This window comes from Carex rostrata, chromosome 17, assembly GCF_964058835.1.
Source record: "Carex rostrata chromosome 17, lpCarRost1.2, whole genome shotgun sequence".
NCBI classification, from domain to species: Eukaryota; Viridiplantae; Streptophyta; class Magnoliopsida; order Poales; family Cyperaceae; genus Carex; species Carex rostrata.
The window spans coordinates 3,043,143-3,063,303 of NC_135934.1; the positions used below are offsets into that span (position 1 = coordinate 3,043,143).

Genomic DNA, 20,161 nt, shown 5'->3' on the forward strand with positions numbered 1-20,161 from the left:
TTAGACTATGGTAAGAACTGTGACGCAAATTGACAAAATAATGTCTTTTTCATCAGCAAACGGAAGAGTTGAACAACATACTTGGATGTTACAGCAGACACTCAACGACGACACAGTATTGAATGTTTCAACCTAATGTTATTTTGCATTAAATGTTTGGTATTTCTATAAATGGATCGTGACCAATGATACCTTTTTCTCTTTTTTATTCTATCCGTACCGTATTTCATAAGAACTGTAGTCAGATTTTTTTCGTTACGTAAAGTATTCTTAGTTAGCTAAATAAGTAAGGTTATAGATAAAGATAATTTCGCGCATGTATCGGACTACAGAGTAATTATAAAGATAATAGAGTAGAACTAGGGTGCTCTTAAGCTCACCAAAGTTTTGGTGAGCTTAACTCTAAAACTTATCAAATCGATTTCAAATGACGAATCCGAACCGTTGAAACCCGCCTACCTTACGTGTGATGCATCTACATGTGAAATTTTTAAACATTCGAATTAATTTAGTATAAAGTCAAGCGGTCAAAAAACGTTCAAAAATTAATGCACTAAATTAATTTATTAACCTTCTAATTTTGACCGCTTAACTTTATACTAAATTAATTCGAATGTTTAAAAATTTCATATGTAGATGCATCACACGTAAGGTAGACGGATTTCAACGGTTCGGATTCGTCATTTGAAATCGATTTTATGAATTTTAGAGTTAAGCTCACCAAAACTTTGGTGAGCTTAAGAGCACCCTAGTTCTACTCAAGATAATATATGTAGATATATACCTATATGGAGATGAGGTATATATGACAAGATATTGTAATTTTCATGATACAAATATATATTATGTAAGCTTTAATTAATTTTATTTCATACATTTTTCAAGTTCTAGTTAACTATTGAATTCAAATTCGCATAATTAAGACACGTAGACAATAAAATTATACTTAATAATAGTCTTATCTCTTCTATTGATTCTATACTTTTTCAATAATTTTATAGCCGTACAAATATATTGCTAAAATTGATTGCACATTTGCATTTTCATTTTTATATTAATAATATGAGTAGAACTAGGGTGCTCTTAAGCTCACCAAAGTTTTGGTGAGCTTAACTCTAAAACTCATAAAATTGATTTCAAATGACGAATCCGAACTGTTAAAATCCGCATACCTTACGTGGAATGCAAAAAGCTAGCATGGCACTCAAGAGCTTCCATCTCCTCTCTATCCTCCTGCTAATTTTAACCATTGTTGGAGCCGCTTTCATACCCTCTGTGGTGGCCACTAGGCCTGGCGTTAGCAATTCCGCGCAACCTGGTGAGTTACATAATCACTTAGCCTATTTGCATTATAATTTATGTTCTTTGTGAAGTCGGGGTTATCATCTGGAATTAGTGCTAATTAAGGGCCTGTTCGGCCGACAAATGGGAATGGGCGCGGGCACGGGATTTGAACTGAAAAACACTGTTTTCGTGGGAAAAAAAAAATTCAGTTCAATTGAATTTTTTTTTTCCCACGTGAATAGTGATTTGGCCGAACAGGCCCTAAATAACACTCTAATATAAGAAAACACAAATGTGCCCCCAAAAGTAAAAATAGCAATAATAGCATAAATATAAAAATTCGCTTTCATACCAGCTTTATGTGTACATTTTGACTGTAAGAATTAAATAATTGTCTATGATTTGATTTGCAGTGAACAAAAGATTGCTTTCAGAGTGTCCTATTGGTTATGGTAAGGTGCCTGATCCATATTGTTCAAATAATCCGCCATAACTATAATCATGGTGCTAGATATGGGAGGTTAATTAAGCTCTACTGGAGGAAGAAGTATCCTACTAATTAAGCTATAAATTCAAGATAAATAAAATCTCCTTTGGTGAACTGATCAGTTAGCCCAAGGAACTGTTTGTCTGCCTGAGAAGTTCTTTAGGTTAAAAGCATCAGGGGTGACAATTACTAAAAGTAGATGTATATTTCAATTTTCTGTTGTATGTAAACCTTGCTTTATTGATATAATCAGTGTGATATGTTGTGATGTGTGCACGTCAGTATGATTCTTATATATCTAATTTTGATTAGGTTTATCAGCACAAAGACTAGCTAATCAGTTATCAGATTTTATTTTCGAGAGTACGCAATAAGATGTTTATGCTAAACCTATCACGAGGAAAGGAAAATTCAAATAAATTCAAAATCCAACAATTCATGGACTGCATGCTTCTCTCAAAACAATTCATGGGCTGCAGTACTCCAGTGGCACATGAAAAAAAAATTAGTGAACTCTTAATGGATCTGTCTCAACCAAAGTAATGCTTTTAATGAAACCTCCTTGGCTAGATAGCTGCTCTAACTACTGTTCAATTCTTCCATTGACTAACTTGCATGCCATGATCATTTTTTTAATTACTCTATCGATCTAAATGGAGAAGTTAAGAGTGGAAAGACTACCAAAACATAAGTGAGTAACAGAACAGCAATGGAGACATCCAGTATTGGTACTACTGGACTGCACAAACAATAGTTAAGATAGAGATTAGTGATATTGTTGTAACAAACATTCTGTTACGATTCTGTTACCAGTAGGTGGTTCGCAATAAGGATTCTGTTATAGCAATTCACAGTGGATCCGGAGTCCGGACATCTATAGCTCAAATTCTAGTACAGCTCACCACCTACTACATTAACTAATGGGCCGTGTAATAACTAAAAGCCCAATAGCATTGGCAATGAAAAATAAGAGATTATTTTTCTAAAAGTTGGAGTTTTGGAGGTCAAGTCACTCATTTAGTATTCACAAATGATTGTTCTTTCTGAATTTCGAACCTGCGACTTTTCATATAGAGAACATTGTCTTTGACACTAGACCAAAGACTAGTTCTCCAAAATAAGAGATTATTATCAATCGTTTTCGATAATTGTTGTTAAAAACAACCATATAAGCTAATTACATATCCTAAATGGATTGTATTTGTATGATAATTTGTATCGTAAAAATTCTTTATCGTATAAAATTAATTAAAGTAGGACCATAGTTGTATTGTAAATGGATTTAACAAGTACCAGACATATTGAATTTAATCATATTTGTATCGTAAAATTCATATAACTCAATTATCCGATGATTATTCGTTTTGTATTTGTATTTGTATTTGTATTTGTGGATTATCCGCTTTGCATTTGTATCCGTTTAAGGTGGGTTTGATTTTGAAATTTGACATCCGTTCACTATCCATATCCGTATTTGTATTTGTATCCGCTTAATTATTGGAAGGTGAATATGAATTTAATTTCAGCATTATCGCTTCAAATCCGCTCCATTTACACCCCTAATTATTTAAGAAGATCATAACATCTAAGATAAATTACATCATATTGAAAATAGTGGTAGTAGCGACTTGCAAGATGGCAAATATTGCTGAGAACTGTGTTCTCAATTTCACATCACTTGGTTAATGATCTTCAATTAATTCGGGTGGAAAGCAAATAGGCCTCCTTGGGCCCAAATTAATTGATTTTCTTTCAATGTTGTCGACCTATTTTGTGTCGTTGTACCCAACTTGCAAGCATTTAAAACCCTTATAAAATTTGCATTGCTCTTAATTTTTATCAAAGTATATGATTTTCATATGCTGATATTGCAAAATCAATTGCCATTCAAGTTATTGTTCAAGGCGGTTAACTTAAAAACTTGCATTGATCTTAATTTTCGATTAACTTAAAAACTCACACATTTGACTGCTTAACTTGATACTAAATTATGTAGCAGCGAAAAAGATGGGAGACACAGAGGCGACAGGAGGATGGCAGCTAGTAACTCACCGGCGCAGCCCACCACCCACAACCACCACCAAGGTGGCCTCATACAAACCCTATAGCAGCTCCTACGCAGATGTAGTCCGCAGGACGATCCTTCCTCCCAACCACCAGCAAACAATAACTCAACCTTCCCAACCTAAACTCCATTCAAACCAGCCTTCTACCAAAACAATACCTTACATTTCACCCCACACCTCGTCTCACCTACGCCTCCCACCGTCACCCCGCTATTTAGAGTGGAAGGGCCGCTGCTTCCGCTGCTGCCGTATGGGTCATAGCACGTCTCATTGCACGAATCCTAAGAAATGCGGCATCTGTTGGGGAGATGGACACATTGGTCCAGTCTGCAAGCAACATAAGCTAAACCCAGGGGCAAAACCTTACACACCAGCTAATGCCAGTCCTATCACCAAACCTAAAATTAGAGGCGAGCCTGATTTCAAAGAACTTCTACATAACCCAATCAATAAGGGGATGCCATAAAATAGACCACAGAAAATAATCTGCTACGTTGAAAGAGACGAGGAGTACTATGAGGAAAGGGCAAGGCTTGAGAGGGCAGTAGTCATGTTGAACCCGGAGTTGGAGATTAATCTTACTATAGAGCAGATAGCTGCTTACGCGGCCACTTCAGGTCTGGTCAAAGCTGACGAGGTACGGGTTGGTATCATGAGCAGATCGCGTTCCATCATTATCCTACCAGAGAGTATAGACCCAGCAGTATTCATTGGTGCAATTCCGTGGGAGGTATGGAACAAAGGCTTCTCATTCAGCCTTTGGAGCCCTTCAGAAGATGCCATTTTGACAGTGCCACATTTTAAGGTTCTAATTGACCTTATTGGTATTCCATTGGACCTGTATCGAGAGAAGGAAGTAGTTCGGGCAGTCAGTTCCATTGGAACATACCTTGGCATTATAGAACAACCCATAGAGGGGGATATTGCTTGCTGGACAGTTGCACTTGCAACCACGGATTTGACTCTAATTCCACACCAAATTGGCTACAGAGTTGGTGGTTTAGAAACACCTGTCGATGTTGTTACTAAGACATGGATGCAGTGTGATGTCTACAAACCGGAAGAGGTGGCACAGCCGGTTAAACAGGTTTTCAAACCGCCACATCCACCAGTGTCACAAGAGAACAATAGTTCTGATGATGAGGACCATTTTATTGGGTCTAGGAAAGTCCTAGAGATGTTGTGCATTGGAATAGAGTTTGACAAGCTTCCGGTAGGGGTCCAGGCTATGCTCAGGGGAGGCAAATCCATGATTGACCAGCCAGAAACTTTTAACGAACAGACGCAACATGAAGATGCCACAGAAAATCCGGTTTTCATGCATAACCATTTGGATGTGGGCATAGAGAATCAAGAGACGGATTTTGAGGCAGATTTGGCTCCAACAGTTGGAGAAGGGAGGAATGGTGTTAATAAGGAGGCAGATTTTGAGGCAGATTCGGCTCCAACATTGGGGGAAGGGGGGAATGGTGTTCAGATTTCGATGGCTGTTGAGTGTGCAAACATCAGTATGGCTGCTCCCAAGCTTAATTTGGCACCAATTCTTCCGTGTGTTGTACAACGATCGCCACAGCCAATCACTCGGTCTGAATTAGTTCGGGAAATAGAGATTCCTGTGCAAACGGTGACATTAATGATGTGTATCTCACCAAATCAGGGAGGAAAGGATTAAGTGAGGAAGGTCCCAATAATTCGCCTACAATATTGAAGAGGAATAAAGGTAAGGATAATCAAGCTGAAACAACCAGCTGCCATATTCCTTCTACAGAGGTGCAACGTGGCAAGCATAAAAAAAAGGTAGTTGAGGCCCATGGGCTTATGACACTTCGTGAATCAACAAGGGAGAAAAGAAGGAAGAGTGAGGAGGCCCGAAATAAAAAACCTCCTAAAACAAAAAATCCAAGAATTAATAAAAAGGCCCATCTGACCAATGAGTCGGGTCTGGTGGATGTCCAGGTGACCTTTGAGCATTGTTCAAAAGTGGCACAGGTTACAGGGTTCCAAACTTCACAGGTTATTAAGGTGTTACAGGAGGATAATGCAGAAAGGCAGCAAGCTAATCTGGATGATCATGTTACCGACTACGACCCCGAGGAGTGTGATTTTGTTTTCAATTCTGACTCAGAGTTTGAGGGGGACTCTGACTTGGAATAGTCGGACTGCCATCAGTGGGTTTGTTGTGTTGTGCTAATAGTTTAAATGATTTACAAAAAATTTAAACTTCTCTCTTGGAATTGTCGAGGATTGGGGGATTTAGACAAATGTTTAGTTGTGAGGAACGTGATTAGATCCTCGAGATGTGATGTTGTTTGCTTGCAAGAGACTAAGTTGAATAATTTGGATTGTTCATATGCCTCTGCTTTCCTTCCTTCTTTCTTTGTCAAGCAGTGTGCTTTCATTGATGCAATTGGCACTTCAGGGGGTTGTGTCATTGCTTGGAAGAAAAATTATATCCTACTGTCATCATGGGCAACAATGCACACGATCACAGTTCTATTATTACAGTCCAATTTTGGTAGAGTATTGCTTATTACAAATGTCTATGGCCCGAGTAGGGATGAGGAGATGGCGGCTTTTATTCAGGAATTTAGAAGTTTATCTGACCACATATCACACCCTTGGTTATTGGTTGGTGATTTTAACCTTGTACGATGGCTAGTGGACCGCTCGGGGGACATGAGGGGTTTTGGATTGATGAGTGAGTTCAATGAATTTATCATGGACTTGGCATTGATTGACATCCCTCTCAAAAACAGAACTTACACTTGGTCTAATAAAAGACCACAACCGACCTTCTCAAAACTCGACAGAGTTTTCATTACACAGGATTGGTCAGTCAACTTTACTTCCGTCAACCTATCATCCATGGAGGTCATAGTGTCAGACCATGCTCCACTACTTCTCAACTGCAAGAAATCGCAACCAATCAGCAAATAATTCAGGTTTGAAAAATCTTGGTTCTCATTTCACCAAGTTAGAGATATGGTGAGAAGAGTTTGGCAGCAGCCAAATTTTCAAGGAGTCATGACTTCACAGCTCATTAACAACAAAATCAGGCAGCTACAGTACCAGTTACGGCAATGGCATTTGCAAACTCAGAAACACATAGAGAAGGAATTGAGTTCCTGTAAGGAGGCTATCCTGACAATGGATCGGGTAAAGGAAGGTAGGCCACTATCTGGGACCGAGTTTTCTCAAAGGCAAATGTGGAGAGAAAAAGCTTATTACTTGTCATCGATCATTGAGATACGGTGGCAGCAACGAGCGAGGTGTAGGTGGCTTGCAGAAGGTGATAACAATACACGTTTCTTCCACTCTTTTCCATCAACTAGGCTACGTGCCAACACTGTTCATTCACTGCTGTTTGAAGATGAGATAATAACTGATGCTAATCGGATCCGGCTTTTATTTCACAATCACATGCAAGCACTGCTAGGCACACAAAGACAGGTTGGAAATTTTAATCCATCTCTATTGTTTGAGAATGAGCCCGACCTGCATGCTTTACAGGAACCTTTCTCTGATCGTGAGATTGAAAGCACGATTTTTAGCATGGCAAATAACCGTGCATCTGGACCGGATGGACTTCCAAGTGAGTTTGCCAAGATCAATTGGACCGAAATTAAGGGGGAATTAATTCGACTGGTGCAGGAATTTTACCATGAAACAGTGGATTTGAGGCCCTTAAACACAGCTAATATCATTATGATTCCCAAAAAGAATGATGCGGTTCAGTTGAAGGACTATAGGCCTATAAGCATTATAAGTCTCGTCCCAAAAATTATCTCTAAATTGTTGGCTGTAAGGCTATCCCGATTCTTGCCAAGTCTCATTTCAATCAACCAAACAGCTTTTGTACGTGGCCGCCAAATTTCAGAAAATTTCGTGGTAGTAAGAGAAATTATGCAATACGTGTCACAGGCTCGACAATTTGTAGCCTTCTTTAAGATTGATTTTGCAAAAGCATTTGATACTGTTAATTGGGACTTCTTGCTCACTGTGATGCGTGCAAGAGGTTTTCCTTTGAAATGGATTAATTGGATAGAGATGTTACTCAACACGGCTAGTTCTCGGGTAGTCATAAATGGAGAGGCTTCAGAATACTTTCCTCATAAACGGGGCCTCCGACAGGGGGATCCGTTATCACCCATGCTATTTCTAATAGCAGTGGATGTTATGCAAAGAATGCTCAACCGTGTAACAGATACCCTTGACACGCATATTTCTGCTAAGTTACCTAGCCCTATATTAGCATTTCAATATGCTGATGATACATCCGTAATTGCCCATGCTGATTTACCAACCATGATTACTCTAAAACTGGTCCTCAGGTTATTCTCCAAAATTTCGGGTTTACACATAAATTTTGAAAAAAGCTCTTTCTGTCCAATTAACCTTAATCCATATAAAATATGGATGGTGGGCACTGTTATGGGATGTGCTCAAATTGAAATGCCTATTTCCTATTTAGGTATGCCTCTTTCAATTAAAAGACCTCGCAGGCAAGATTTTTTGCTTTTAATCGAAAAAATTGAGAATAAAATTGAAGGTTGGCTTGGCAAACTATTGTCTAAGGGAGGCCGATTACAGCTTATCACCTCTGTGCTTTGTAGTGTACCTATCTACCTCATGACGTGCTTTGCCTTGCCCAAGTGGGTAATTCAGAGAATTGAAAGACTCTATAGGCAATTATTATGGGGTAAATCACAGGGAGAAGGAAAGGGCATCCCATTAATTAATTGGGAAATTGTTTGCACTCCGAATCAGTTTGGTGGATTGGGAGTCCCTGATTTAGAGTTACGAAACTGTACGCTTCTAATGCGTTGGTGGTGGAAGGCCACAAGCCAGCCAGGAGGTTTGTGGTACGAGGTAGTCAACTCTCTACGAAAGCACAGACCGCATAGACAAGGGCCCAAAGTCTAGTTCGTGAATGGTTCGTTCTTTTGGAAGCACTTGATTAAAATTCATCCTCTCTTTCAATGGTGTATTCAATGGGTTATAGGTGATGGTAAACTAATCTCATACTGGTACGATAATTGGGGAGAAGAGGGATCACTAAGAGGCATTCGTGATAGACAACCACGGCCTTCTTCGCAGCTCATTTCACTAAATGAGGCTATTTCTGCACGCTCTGACCTGCTGCAGCAGGTTGCTGGTACGGTACCAGTACCGGTACCGGTTCTGACAGACCGCGTTGATGCTATGAGCTGGCGCTGGTCGGGTACAGGGCACTACTCGGCTTTATCTCTATACAATTTGATAATCACTACTGGGAAAACTAAGTGGAAATTTATGGAACTTTGGGTTTCACCAGCACCTTCAAAAGTGAAATTTTTTTGTTATTTGGTTCTTCAAGATAGGGTGCTAACTCATGAGATATTACAAAGAAGAGGCATGACCTGTGATTTGAAGTGTGTCATGTGTGATACGTGCCCTCTCGAAACTGCTCACCATCTATTTTTCCAATGCCCAAATGCAATTGAGGTTTGGGGAAGATTTCTACATCTCTTCCAACTTGCTGACACAGTAGAAGATACATGGGAAGCATCTTTGCGACATCACTGTTACACAACAGGTCAGAGGAAAAGTGAATGGGCAACTTCATTCATGGCAATTCTATGGTCATTATGGAGGCAAAGAAATGAATTAATTTTTCGAGGTGCTAAATTGCCAACATGGCTAGTAGCTAATCGGGCAAGGGAGGATGCGGGTTTGTGGACCCGATACTGTGGCAACTCAAGTGTAAGAAGGACTTATCAAGTGAATGGAGGGGGGGCTATAGAAAGGGTCACTTAGTTTTCAGTGTAATATTTAGTGTAATATCTAGTGTTGGATGTTGTAAACACATTTATTAATATAATCTTGGTAGCCGCTACCAAGTTTTCAAAAAAAAAAAAACTTGATACTAAATTAATTCAAAAAATTATAAATTTTGCATGTAACTCACAACTAATAAAATAGATGGATTTGAATGGTTTGGATTCACCGTTTGAAATCGATTCGATAGGTTTTGGAGTTTGTGTTATATAAGTTGAAATGACACTGATGTCATCCTAGCTAGACTCTTATATGGTTGCTCTTAACTATTAGAAGGAATCCTTTACAGCAACAAGTAAAGCTATTTCTTAAACATATTAGTGGCACTTAGCTCACAAACTTATTTACTATAGTTTACTAGCTTAACACAGCTTGTTTACTAACTAACTAACTAACTAATTATATGCTTCCCAGGTAAATTTGTTTAATCTTTGAAAGTTCAGCTGCCACGTCTTCCATTCTCATCCGATCTTTCGGTGCTTCCTTAGAACATGCAAGGTCGACATGAACGAGCGGAATTATGCACTTCTCCATGACCATGTTCAACTCCAAACATGCTAGGATCCAAGATCTCAATGATTTTTTTTCTGGAAATGCATTGGAAACATATGCATGAATGTTAGAACCATCTTTGAACCATAGTTTGCAAAATCGGCCGAGTCAGAACGAAATCGGACGACCCCGATCAGATTGAGTTACGCGGTGACCAATTTTTCATAGAAAAACTGGATTAAATGGTGGTCATTTGGCCGAATCAAGTGAGTCTAGACCAATTATCACGATTTGCGTCAATTTGGGTTTATCGGAAGAATCGTAGTTAATTTGGGAAGAAAGAAGATAATCACCTCTGGAGAACAAAGGCCATAGATATATCTTAAATGGACTCGGTGTACAAGGTCATAAAGCACATAAATACAAAAAATAGTTGGTCCATTGTGAACCAAGAGCAACGAAAACACTCTGATTGAAAGATTTAAAACATTACGCTGCCTCCATCTTTTACTTCACCTCTCCATTTTAGTCTACACTGGACCTAACCATTTCCTCAGTTTTTTGCATTTTATATTTGTTTTTGAATTGTTTTTTCATGTTTTCTACGCCTGGCTGTTTGATGTTCTTCCTCTATTTTTCTTCTATATATATATTATTAATTTATAAATTAAAAGTATTTTATTTACCAATTTTTTATATATCATATTTTTCTTTGTTTTATAACTCAATAGACCTGTGCGCAGAAAAGCTCATCGGAAACTTGACAATCAGAAAGACAGTTCCTAGAGATTTATATCAAATCCTCTGACAGTTTTATATTGCAAATTAAGTACCCAATTCAATGTGCCTCATGTATATGTATTTTTCATGAAATTATATTCTTTCCAAAGGATTTTTTGGTAAAGGAACTTTTGAGTTTGATGTTTAAACATCATTAATTATTCAGATGGATGGTTTTGAGGAGTTTGAATCACGAAGGAGGAAGAAATTCGATAAACAGATTGATTCAAATATAATGATGAGTTCAAATGCACTTGATGAAGGTCTCGATCATCAGTAGTTGGATGGGAAATTATTTCTTTCAAAATTATTTTGATTGTTTTAATTTTGATTTTCATGCCCTATATTGTAGCTGTATATAGTGTTGTTATAAATTTTGTAAGGAAGATTTAACTTTTTCAAATTAATACTAGTATTATGTCAATCCTTTATCAAACGAGTAACATATCAATGGTAAGGTGACAATTAGAGCAGCTGCTAATAGTTGTCAGAGTACGTATGACGGATGGAAACGAGTATTTATCTTTGAAAATTCCAATATCAGCAATAAAATTAGAAATGTTTCGGTTTAAAATTTTTTATATAATCGAATTTTATGGAATCGAGTATTCTAAAACAAAAGCACAAATAAACGTTTTGATATTAACCATTCTCTCTCTTTATATATATATATATAAATAAATGACGACATATGCTTGTAAGTCATTTTTGTATTTTTAAAATCAAATAATTGATATGAAACATACATGCTCACAACAAGAATGAGACACTTTTTGCAAGGATAAAAAAGTGACTTTTTGCGACGGAATACTCTCATTGTTCAGTTTTTTTCTTTTGGCAATGGACTACCGTCATAAATGCGTTTTTTTTCTCTCAAAAAGTGTCTACTTTATTATAGTAACGCTTAAGATGTTCACCATGTTTAAATGTAGACCAAATTTTAATTTTTTATTGAAAAAAAATTACCCAAAAAATGTAAAAGGTTAAAATTTCGATCAATATGATACAAGTATTTGATTTCACCGAACTCAGATAATTTGAGGTTTCAGATCAATCAAGATGATGATATCACTGAGTTGCTGTTGAGCTTTTTTTCATGTCAAATTGTCAATAACACACATACAAACGCGCACACAAACTCAGTGAAATCAAGGTGGACAAAAATATTAATAATCCAAATTTCATGAATATATTAAAACACAAATTAAAAAAAAAATACAAATTGCATCATATGGTAGAAAATTTGATATTCACACGGTAGGACAAAAGTTTTTTCTTTTAGAATAAGACAACAATCCGATACAATATGAATTTATAAAAAAAAAAATTCAAAATTCATGATAGGGACAATAGTCTCTCTCCGCCGGTGCACAAACACACAAGCACACACATACATACACAAAATAATGAGATTTTGTTTTCAATTCATAAACTTAAAAATTGTGAATTAAAAGAATTCAAAAATTTAAGGCTTAAAATCACATTTATGAATCAGAACTCCAATAATTGCACATTAGAACAAAGGGGACTGAATGATGTATCTGTTCAAAGACGCTCTCAATCTTTCATTTATCAAATTTGTACTATCTTCAGGAAGAAGTGTTAAAAGAAATTATGCTGGATTTAGAACGGATTGTACAAATTTCTTCCTGAAGATAGTACAAATTTCTTTTAACACTCCTTATACTACTCTGCACACATGATAGCTTGCTGCGCTTTTCAAACTGAAGCTGTGGCTCTTCTGGAGGCTATCAAGTACGTTAAAGGGAGCGGACTGAGTGAGTGCACTTTCTATTCAGACAACAAGGCATTGGTAGAATTGGTCACTTCTCTCCAACCGCCAACAGAGGCTGATTGGAGGGCGTATAAGGAGTGCTATGAGAGTTGGAAGTTGATCAAGCAAAACTCTTCTCTGAAGTGTTCTCATATTCTAAGAAGCCAAAATGACGTGGCTGATTGCTTAGCAAAGAAGGGAAGGGAGCATGGGTGGAAATATATGGGATACACCTTCCCTATGTTCTGATCAGCAAGGACTGGTTCAATGATAGAACCGGAGCTAGAGAATGCAGTTTTATAACTCATGGTTTTGGTGTTTCTTTTGTTTAGGAAGCATTAAGCCTGATATTATGTAATGCATGTGGTTTTTTGTACCTGCCTACGGGCTTTAAATCAAAAATAAATAAATAAATAAATAAATTGTGTTGAATATGAGATATTGTATATACATTTTATGTATTCATTCGTGTACAAGATTGAAATTAACTATAAAATAACTCGCCACATGCTAGGACACACAAAAATTATAGCTCTTTTTTTCTTCCCAACGCACTGAATACTGAGTGCGTATCCTCTGAGATATCTCAATTTTTGCGTGACCGACGTGTCCGGTGCCTATTAGGTGATAGGGTAGGGGGCCTGTATTATTTGTGCTTTGAGATTCGTGCACAACATATTTAAACGGTTGAGATTTTCCATAAAGTCACGCAAAGTTTGAGATATCTCAAAGGATACGAATTGCTGAATACTCGCATTTCTCACTTTTCTACCTTTTTTTCTTTCCCAATGCACTGAATACGCGTCTTTCTCCATTTGCTTTCCTCTCTTCCGTTCCCCCCTCCTTTTGCTTTCCTCTCATTCGTTCCACCTCTCCTCTATTTTGCTTTCTCCCCAATTTGAAGACGACGAAGGACAGAAAGAAGAACAGAGAGAAGGTCTCAGCACTGCCTCCTGCTCCTCGTCATGTCACAAAAATACCGTGTACCATGGCTCAAGAGAAGCTGTGAATCAGCAATGGCTGTGAAACTGACACCGGACAATATCTTAATGTGTTGAAGCTTGCCAAATTGTGCGACACACCAAGGCTGTACCAGCGATGCATGCAGCTGGTGGCGAAGGATTTCTTGGTTGTGCAGGAATCAAATGGCTGGAAGTTTGTGCAGAGGCACAATACAGCACTCGAGCTAAAGATTCATCAGTTCATGGAGGATTCTGACGAGGTTCGTTGCATTTTTTAGATTTTGGTTTAGTAAATGTATTAAATTTTTGTATCATAATATTGATAAGATTTGAACTGAACGACATGTATTAATTTTAATAGGGTAATTATAATTTCCCCCACCTATCCATCCCCCATTTCATCCCCCAACTAACTTTCTATTTTAACTATAACTATAACTACTATTTCTAACAACTTTTATTTCTTTCCTCTTTCTCCCTTTCTCTTCCACCTCTATTTTCTTTTTTCACCTCCATTTCTTCTCCCACCTCCACCTTCTTCTCCCACCTCCACCTTCGCCTCCCTCTCCCACCTCCGCCCCTCACCTCCCTCTCTCACCTTCACCTCCCACACCTCACCTCACCTCCGCCTCTACCTCCCTCTCCAACCTCCGCATCCCACCTCCTCCTCCGCCTCCGTTTTTCCATCGATAAGCTCCCCTCCCTCTCCCACCTCCCATCCTCTCCCATCTCGAAATGATAAATACAATAAGCTCCCTCCCTCTTACACTTTCGCCTCGATTTTTTCCCTCTATGCCTGCTGCTCCCGCTTCAGCGAACGTTCTGCCGGATATCATCTGTCACTCCATCCCAATCAAGCATGCGTGCCAGGAATGAATACTTCAACGTGTATGAATGAATACTTCAATGTGTATGAATGAATACTAGAGCACGTCTATACCGGGTCAGATCCGTCACTGTCAATCGTATCAAAATAATTTTGTATATGTATATGCAATTAATCATTTTCATGTTTATGTTCCCCTTCCTAATGAAGTAACGAGTTTTGCAAAGAACAAAGCTTTATTAATAGTGAATTAGGCCACTGCTTATTAAATAAATGACATAAAAATAAATTTTGAAAAAAAAATAGAGATATATGAATGAATACTTTATTTCTTAGATATGAATACTTCAATGTGTATAAATGAATACTTAATATCTTAGGGTGAATACTTGCGTGACAAGATATTAATACTTGTGCAACAGACAACTCGAAAGTATGTCATCATGGATCTCATTTGAAAGATAAAATTGTGTAGAAAACGTTCGTGATTTTAGATTTGCAAAATTCTTCACAGATCGTCAGAAATATTGGTTAGATTGAATGAAGAAAAAAAAACTCACTTCTAAAAACGTGTAAAAAATAGATGAGTGATGTGTCCAGTTTTTATATTTACACTTACACGATGAGGATTAATACTTTCTCGATAAGAGATGAATACTTGTGCAACGGACAACTCGAAAATATGTCATCATGGATCTCATTTGAAAGATAAAATTGTGTAGAAAACGTTTGTGGTTTTAGATTTGCAAAATTTCTCATAGATCATCATAACTATTGGTTAGATTGAACGGAGAAAAAAACTCACCTCTAAAAACGTGTAAAAGATGGATAAGTGATGTGTCTAGTTTTTATATTTGCATTTGCACGATGAGGATGAATACTTTATTGATAAGGATGAATACTTGTACAACGAACAACTCAAAAGTATATCATCATGGATCTCATTTTAAAGATAAAATTATGTAAAAAACATTCGTGGTTTTAGATTTGCAAAATTCATCACCGATCGTCAGACATATTGATTAGATTGAATGAAGAATAAAAATCCCACCTCTAAAAACGTGTCCAGTTTTTTTTTAAGAAAATACTTGATATGTTAGGTATGAATACTTGATGTGTTATAGATGAATACTTGATGCATTACAGATGAATACTTGCGCGCGCCAGTTGTAAAATCTTTCAAATATTATGTGGTCTCCAAATAGTAAGTGGTCCCCCTAGGTAGTTAGTAGTTATTGAAGTAGTTAATGACCGGGGGATGAAATGGGGGATTGTTACGGGGGGATAGCTAGATGCTCCCATTTTAATAAAACAAGTCTATTTGCACAGTGGTGTTAGATTTGGAAGTTATATGGAATAAGCGTTAGTGCTAATTTGGTGCTACCTAATTTGTGGCTGAAAATTGGATTTATCCTAAATATTTGTGATGAGCTTGAGATGAGATTTTTGATAAATCTTTACACAGTAAGAATCTAATTGGTAAAACTATAGTTAGGGGGAAAAATATATGCTGATGGCCAATGGTTGTTACAATTTAGTTTGCATAAATATCTTGGGTTTTGGCTGCATTTCAAAAAGCAGCCTTAGGAAAAATCAGAAAAGATGATCGGATGGGAAAAATAGAGGAAATGTAGGATTGCTTTTCAGAAAATTTGTATCACGCCTTACCATAGGATGAAGACATCATTTATGTCTTCAAGATAATACAATAAAAGTCTGTTAGATTATATAAGATTCATGGACCATCCTTTGTGATGCTCCATGGCCAATTGCCAATTGGTTTCTGAAAGCAAAATCAGCCATGGCGAACAATACTTCTCCTTCCATTTTATTTCTTCCCACATTATTTCCTTTAATGCTTCATCGTTGTTTGTTTCTTTGTTTCCCTTTTCTCATTGGGAGGGTTCATCCAACAAATTTCTAAGTTGCTTGCTTGGAGACTTTAATTAATGTAATTTGTTAGTTTTATGTTCGTTAATATTTCATTTAATTTCTTTTGGAAGCTGAGATTCGATTTGGTTTGGTACAATTGGCATCCTTTTGTAAAAAATTTGCAAAGGGGAAACAAACAAATTGGCAAAGAAGAAACAAGGTTTAAAATAGCAACCTAGGAAAGTTATTTTTATTATGTCTTCATTTAGAGTAGAAGTTAATTTAAATTGCTTTTTTTTTTGCAAGGTAATTGAAGCAGGTGGTATCCATGCAGTTGGAACAGAGCAGCATGAGTCATGCCAGATTGATAATCAGGTAGTAGTCTAGAGAATTTTAGGCAGATATGTTCAATTAAAACTTAATTTCTAGAAATATCCCATCAAACCCATCATAGATGTTACATTAGATAGGAAGCTCAGAGGAAGAATGAGAAGAAATCTTGGGTGGCATGGCAATTTATGCCCAGAACAATGGTACTTATTTTTCCATTTTTTTTTCCAGTTTAGAGAATTTATGAAACTCACCTTGATTTCTCTTGACATGTGAGAAATCATGAATTGGTCAGTAGTGTGATCCTTATACTAATTTGAGCACTGGAGGATACTGGTACTTCTATTTTCTCCTTGTGTATGTTTGTGTTTGCATGTGTTACATTTTTTCTTCCTACTTAATAGATTTACAAAATCAAAACAAAATTGTCTAATTAAGCGCTTCAAATCAAATGAAATACCACTGTACCCACCAACACCATCCAAAGATAGTAGTATATTTTTCTTCTGATCTCTAACAGTGAATGGTAATTTGATGAATCCTTTTACTACTAAGGTCGACTTATTTTAGCAAAATTTAAGTTTCACCTTTATTCAGGGGAAAAACAAAGAAAACAAATTACCATTTGTAGTTAGTAACTAGAAGATCTTTGATTGCAGGGGTAGGTATACTTCCCAAATGGGAATGTCTTCAGGCATGAACTTCAACAACCAGCCACTGCCAGCCATGCTCCCTCCTCGTCAGCTCCACCCAAGGTCATCCAGGCTCCACACGTGACTCTCTTTTGCACCAGGAATGCTTTTGTTTTTTTTTTTTTTTTATTTTAATCAGAATCCGAGAAGGGATGATGTTAAACCTTTGATTAATTACATTCATTGGCTTGTTACTTCTATGGTTTGACTGGTGTTCCTGGCGCATTGTCAGACTTCCTCTCAAACCTATCTCAGCAATTGCTGGTTTCTTGTACACTCCTTTGCTGGAGACTTTGAAGATCCATAGAGTTACAATGAAAGAAAGGTCAAATATGCATTTTTCTATAAGGTTAAACCAATAATGGGTGGTTTATTCTTTATTCCTATTGGAGTAATTGTTAGTGTAGTTTTGATAGGCAAATCAACAGAACCGGTAAATGGTTCTATAATTGCAACTCTTGCATTTGGTGTCGTTGGATTATTTGATGATGCTTTGAGAGGTTCTGGTAGGCATGTTGGTTTCCCAGGATGGCTAAAGCTAACAATACAAGTACTCTTGTTGTAACATTTAGGTCAAGTTTGTTGACCTTCGCAAAACGCGGATCGGCCCGTACTATGGATTCATATCTATTTTTTTGAAATTCAAACAGTTGATCCAAATTGCTCAACATTAAAATGTAGCTGAAGTTCAAATTTTACTTTTTTTAGAATATTTTTACTATTTTTTTAGATAGGTTGAAAATCACTAATTTTGGATGGTCCAAATTTTTTAAATTATGCGATATTCTACTTATCTTAAAAAAAATAGTTAAAAAATCCTAAATTTTTTTATCTCCAAGTACACTTTCATTATGAAGATCTATTTGAATGGTTTGGATCGACGACTACTTGGACTCTAGAAATGAAGATATGAATCCGTACTATGGATCGATGTGTGCTTTGCAAAGTACCATAGCCTCATGACTCCCTAATTCTAAAATGGCATGCCATCCAAGATTCGGTGCTATGAAATAGCATATTACATGTCAGACCATTATTTAGTGGGAAACTCACATTGACCATTGTGAAAACTGGCCGTGCATGCCCGGCAGTGAATTACTCATGACGAATGATTAAATGACACTTCATCAACTAATTACTCATAATTTACAGCGCAGCTAATTGACAGGATCCTGATAAATGTTCTTTATATGGATGGGATAAATAACATGTGAACTTTTATGCCTGTCTAATATGAAGCTTTTATATAGTACATAGATGTAATGAACATGTGTATTCCGTAAGGGTATGTATTTACAATTAATTCTCCACAAATAATATATATCCTGACTAATGTATTTATAATTAATTATCTCCACAAATAATATAGTATTAAGCTCTAAGGTCATCATTTGCTTTTATTATTGATGAACAAATAATGAAGAAATTAATTAAAAATTAATCATATTTAAAGAAAGTAATCAGAATAATATTTCAATCTCCGTTGCAACTCATGGACACTCAACTAGTTTTCAAAGATACATCTTGTTGCCACCATTGATGAATCCCATGAGCCTCAAGACAGTTATTTCGGTTCACTACTAATTTCGCTGATGGAAGCAGATGTGGCATCTCTGACCCCGGAACAACAGCACAAATTTCCCTGAAAGAGACATAAGATGTCACTGATTGCTCTATGCTTCCAATTACCGTCCCTTCCAATTCCTTGCGTCTTTTGAAATACGGTATATATGATGCCGAGATCGTGTCCCGTGGGTTCACAAATAGATATGGGATCCATGGAGTCAACTTTAAGAATTCTTCGGATGATTTGTTGTGTTGGTTTTGCGTAAAAAGTGAGACTCCCTCCTTAAAAATGATCTTACATTTGTATAGATTTGGAAACTTATCGGCAGAGAGAGATGGGAAAGGAGGGTTGAAAAGGAATGCCTTGAGGTTAATATTCTTGGTCTTCATGAAGTACTTCCCGATAACAGTCGCGATTGAAGCGCCTAGAGAGTGACCAGCGAGCCAAATGTCTTCAGGTTGATATTTCGATATGAGGTTTCCGACAGCAATTAGAGAAGTTTGGGAACGTGTGCTCTTGTTGATACCACCAAAGAACACACTTGCGTCTAGGCAAATATCTCGAATACCATGCCTTCGATCCAGCATTGTGCCTCTCAAGGCGACAACAAATCTTGGTGCCGAGCGGTGTCGACCAAAAGGTGGTTTGAACTCAAAAATGCAACCACAGACAGAGGAATCTTTGACATCTCTAAGCACCTCTATTAAATCAAAATGGAAATGCTCAAACCAAGCCATCGCGAGCAATTCGGATTTGACACGTCCTGCCACCCTATCTTTCTCTGTGATGTATGAGGCTTGCACCAGAGATGCGACAACTACTCTCTGATCATCTAGACATGTCCTGTTTAAATAATCAGTGAGTTTAGATTTCTGGAGATTGTCATGTTGTGTTAGAAAATTATATTAAGTAAAAGTTGTAATTATTCATGTCGAAAATTTTATGAAATTGGTTGAATCACGAACATTTGCCCAAAGCAAGTGAAGCTTAAATTTGACACATGAGTGACAATATTTCTAGGTGGTAGCCAACAATTTTAGAGTTTGCAATCTGGACATTTGCCTTTTACCATTTTTTTTCCATTAAACCTTAAATTAAATAATAAGTCATGCGAACTTCAGAACAAGTTGTTAAACTGAGAATCGGTTCCTCAAAACAAAACAAAACAAATGAGAAAAGGTTTTGACTCTCAAGCCTTTATCTCAAATCGGA

The 20,161-nt window shown here is 37.1% G+C and overlaps 4 protein-coding genes and 1 long non-coding RNA gene across 5 annotated transcripts; 4 read left to right on the forward strand and 1 right to left on the reverse strand.

Annotated features, from left to right (window-relative positions):
• Positions 1-1,177: 1,177 nt before the first annotated feature.
• On the forward strand, positions 1,178-2,075 carry LOC144568321 (uncharacterized). Its single transcript, XR_013515625.1, has 2 exons — positions 1,178-1,318; positions 1,698-2,075. It is a non-coding gene; the product is annotated as an uncharacterized LOC144568321 (long non-coding RNA).
• A 3,961-nt stretch (positions 2,076-6,036) lies between these two features.
• LOC144568675 (uncharacterized) lies at positions 6,037-6,774 on the forward strand. The gene has a single exon (XM_078319047.1). The coding sequence runs from the start codon at positions 6,037-6,039 to the stop codon at positions 6,772-6,774; it is 738 nt and encodes a 245-aa protein (XP_078175173.1).
• Positions 6,775-6,861: 87 nt separating this feature from the next.
• On the forward strand, positions 6,862-12,949 carry LOC144568677 (uncharacterized). Its single transcript, XM_078319048.1, has 5 exons — positions 6,862-8,160; positions 8,548-8,692; positions 8,840-9,579; positions 11,093-11,189; positions 12,633-12,949. The coding sequence occupies exons 1-5, from the start codon at positions 6,862-6,864 to the stop codon at positions 12,947-12,949; spliced, it is 2,598 nt and encodes an 865-aa protein (XP_078175174.1).
• A 684-nt stretch (positions 12,950-13,633) lies between these two features.
• LOC144568678 (uncharacterized) lies at positions 13,634-17,689 on the forward strand. Its single transcript, XM_078319049.1, has 4 exons — positions 13,634-13,922; positions 16,667-16,735; positions 17,356-17,493; positions 17,615-17,689. The coding sequence occupies exons 1-4, from the start codon at positions 13,803-13,805 to the stop codon at positions 17,687-17,689; spliced, it is 402 nt and encodes a 133-aa protein (XP_078175175.1). The 5' UTR covers positions 13,634-13,802.
• A 1,157-nt stretch (positions 17,690-18,846) lies between these two features.
• Positions 18,847-19,784, reverse strand: LOC144567938 (GDSL esterase/lipase At4g10955-like). The gene has a single exon (XM_078318135.1). It carries the CDS (start codon positions 19,684-19,686, stop codon positions 18,883-18,885), a length of 804 nt encoding a protein of 267 aa, XP_078174261.1. The 5' UTR covers positions 19,687-19,784; the 3' UTR covers positions 18,847-18,882.
• Between the last annotated feature and the right edge of the window lie 377 nt (positions 19,785-20,161).

Coding starts and splice junctions, on each gene's coding strand:
- LOC144568675 (XM_078319047.1), top strand. CDS start 6,037: ATGATTTACAAAAAATTTAAACTTCTCTCTTGGAATTGTCGAGGATTG.
- LOC144568677 (XM_078319048.1), top strand. CDS start 6,862: ATGACTTCACAGCTCATTAACAACAAAATCAGGCAGCTACAGTACCAG. Junction 8,693..8,839: donor GGCCACAAGCCAGCCAGGAG/GTTTGTGGTACG, acceptor AATGGGTTATAG/GTGATGGTAAACTAATCTCA. Junction 11,190..12,632: donor TTCAAATGCACTTGATGAAG/GTCTCGATCATC, acceptor CACACATGATAG/CTTGCTGCGCTTTTCAAACT.
- LOC144568678 (XM_078319049.1), top strand. CDS start 13,803: ATGCAGCTGGTGGCGAAGGATTTCTTGGTTGTGCAGGAATCAAATGGC. Junction 13,923..16,666: donor TCATGGAGGATTCTGACGAG/GTTCGTTGCATT, acceptor TTTTTTTGCAAG/GTAATTGAAGCAGGTGGTAT. Junction 17,494..17,614: donor TTTGCACCAGGAATGCTTTT/GTTTTTTTTTTT, acceptor GCGCATTGTCAG/ACTTCCTCTCAAACCTATCT.
- LOC144567938 (XM_078318135.1), bottom strand. CDS start 19,686: ATGGCTTGGTTTGAGCATTTCCATTTTGATTTAATAGAGGTGCTTAGA.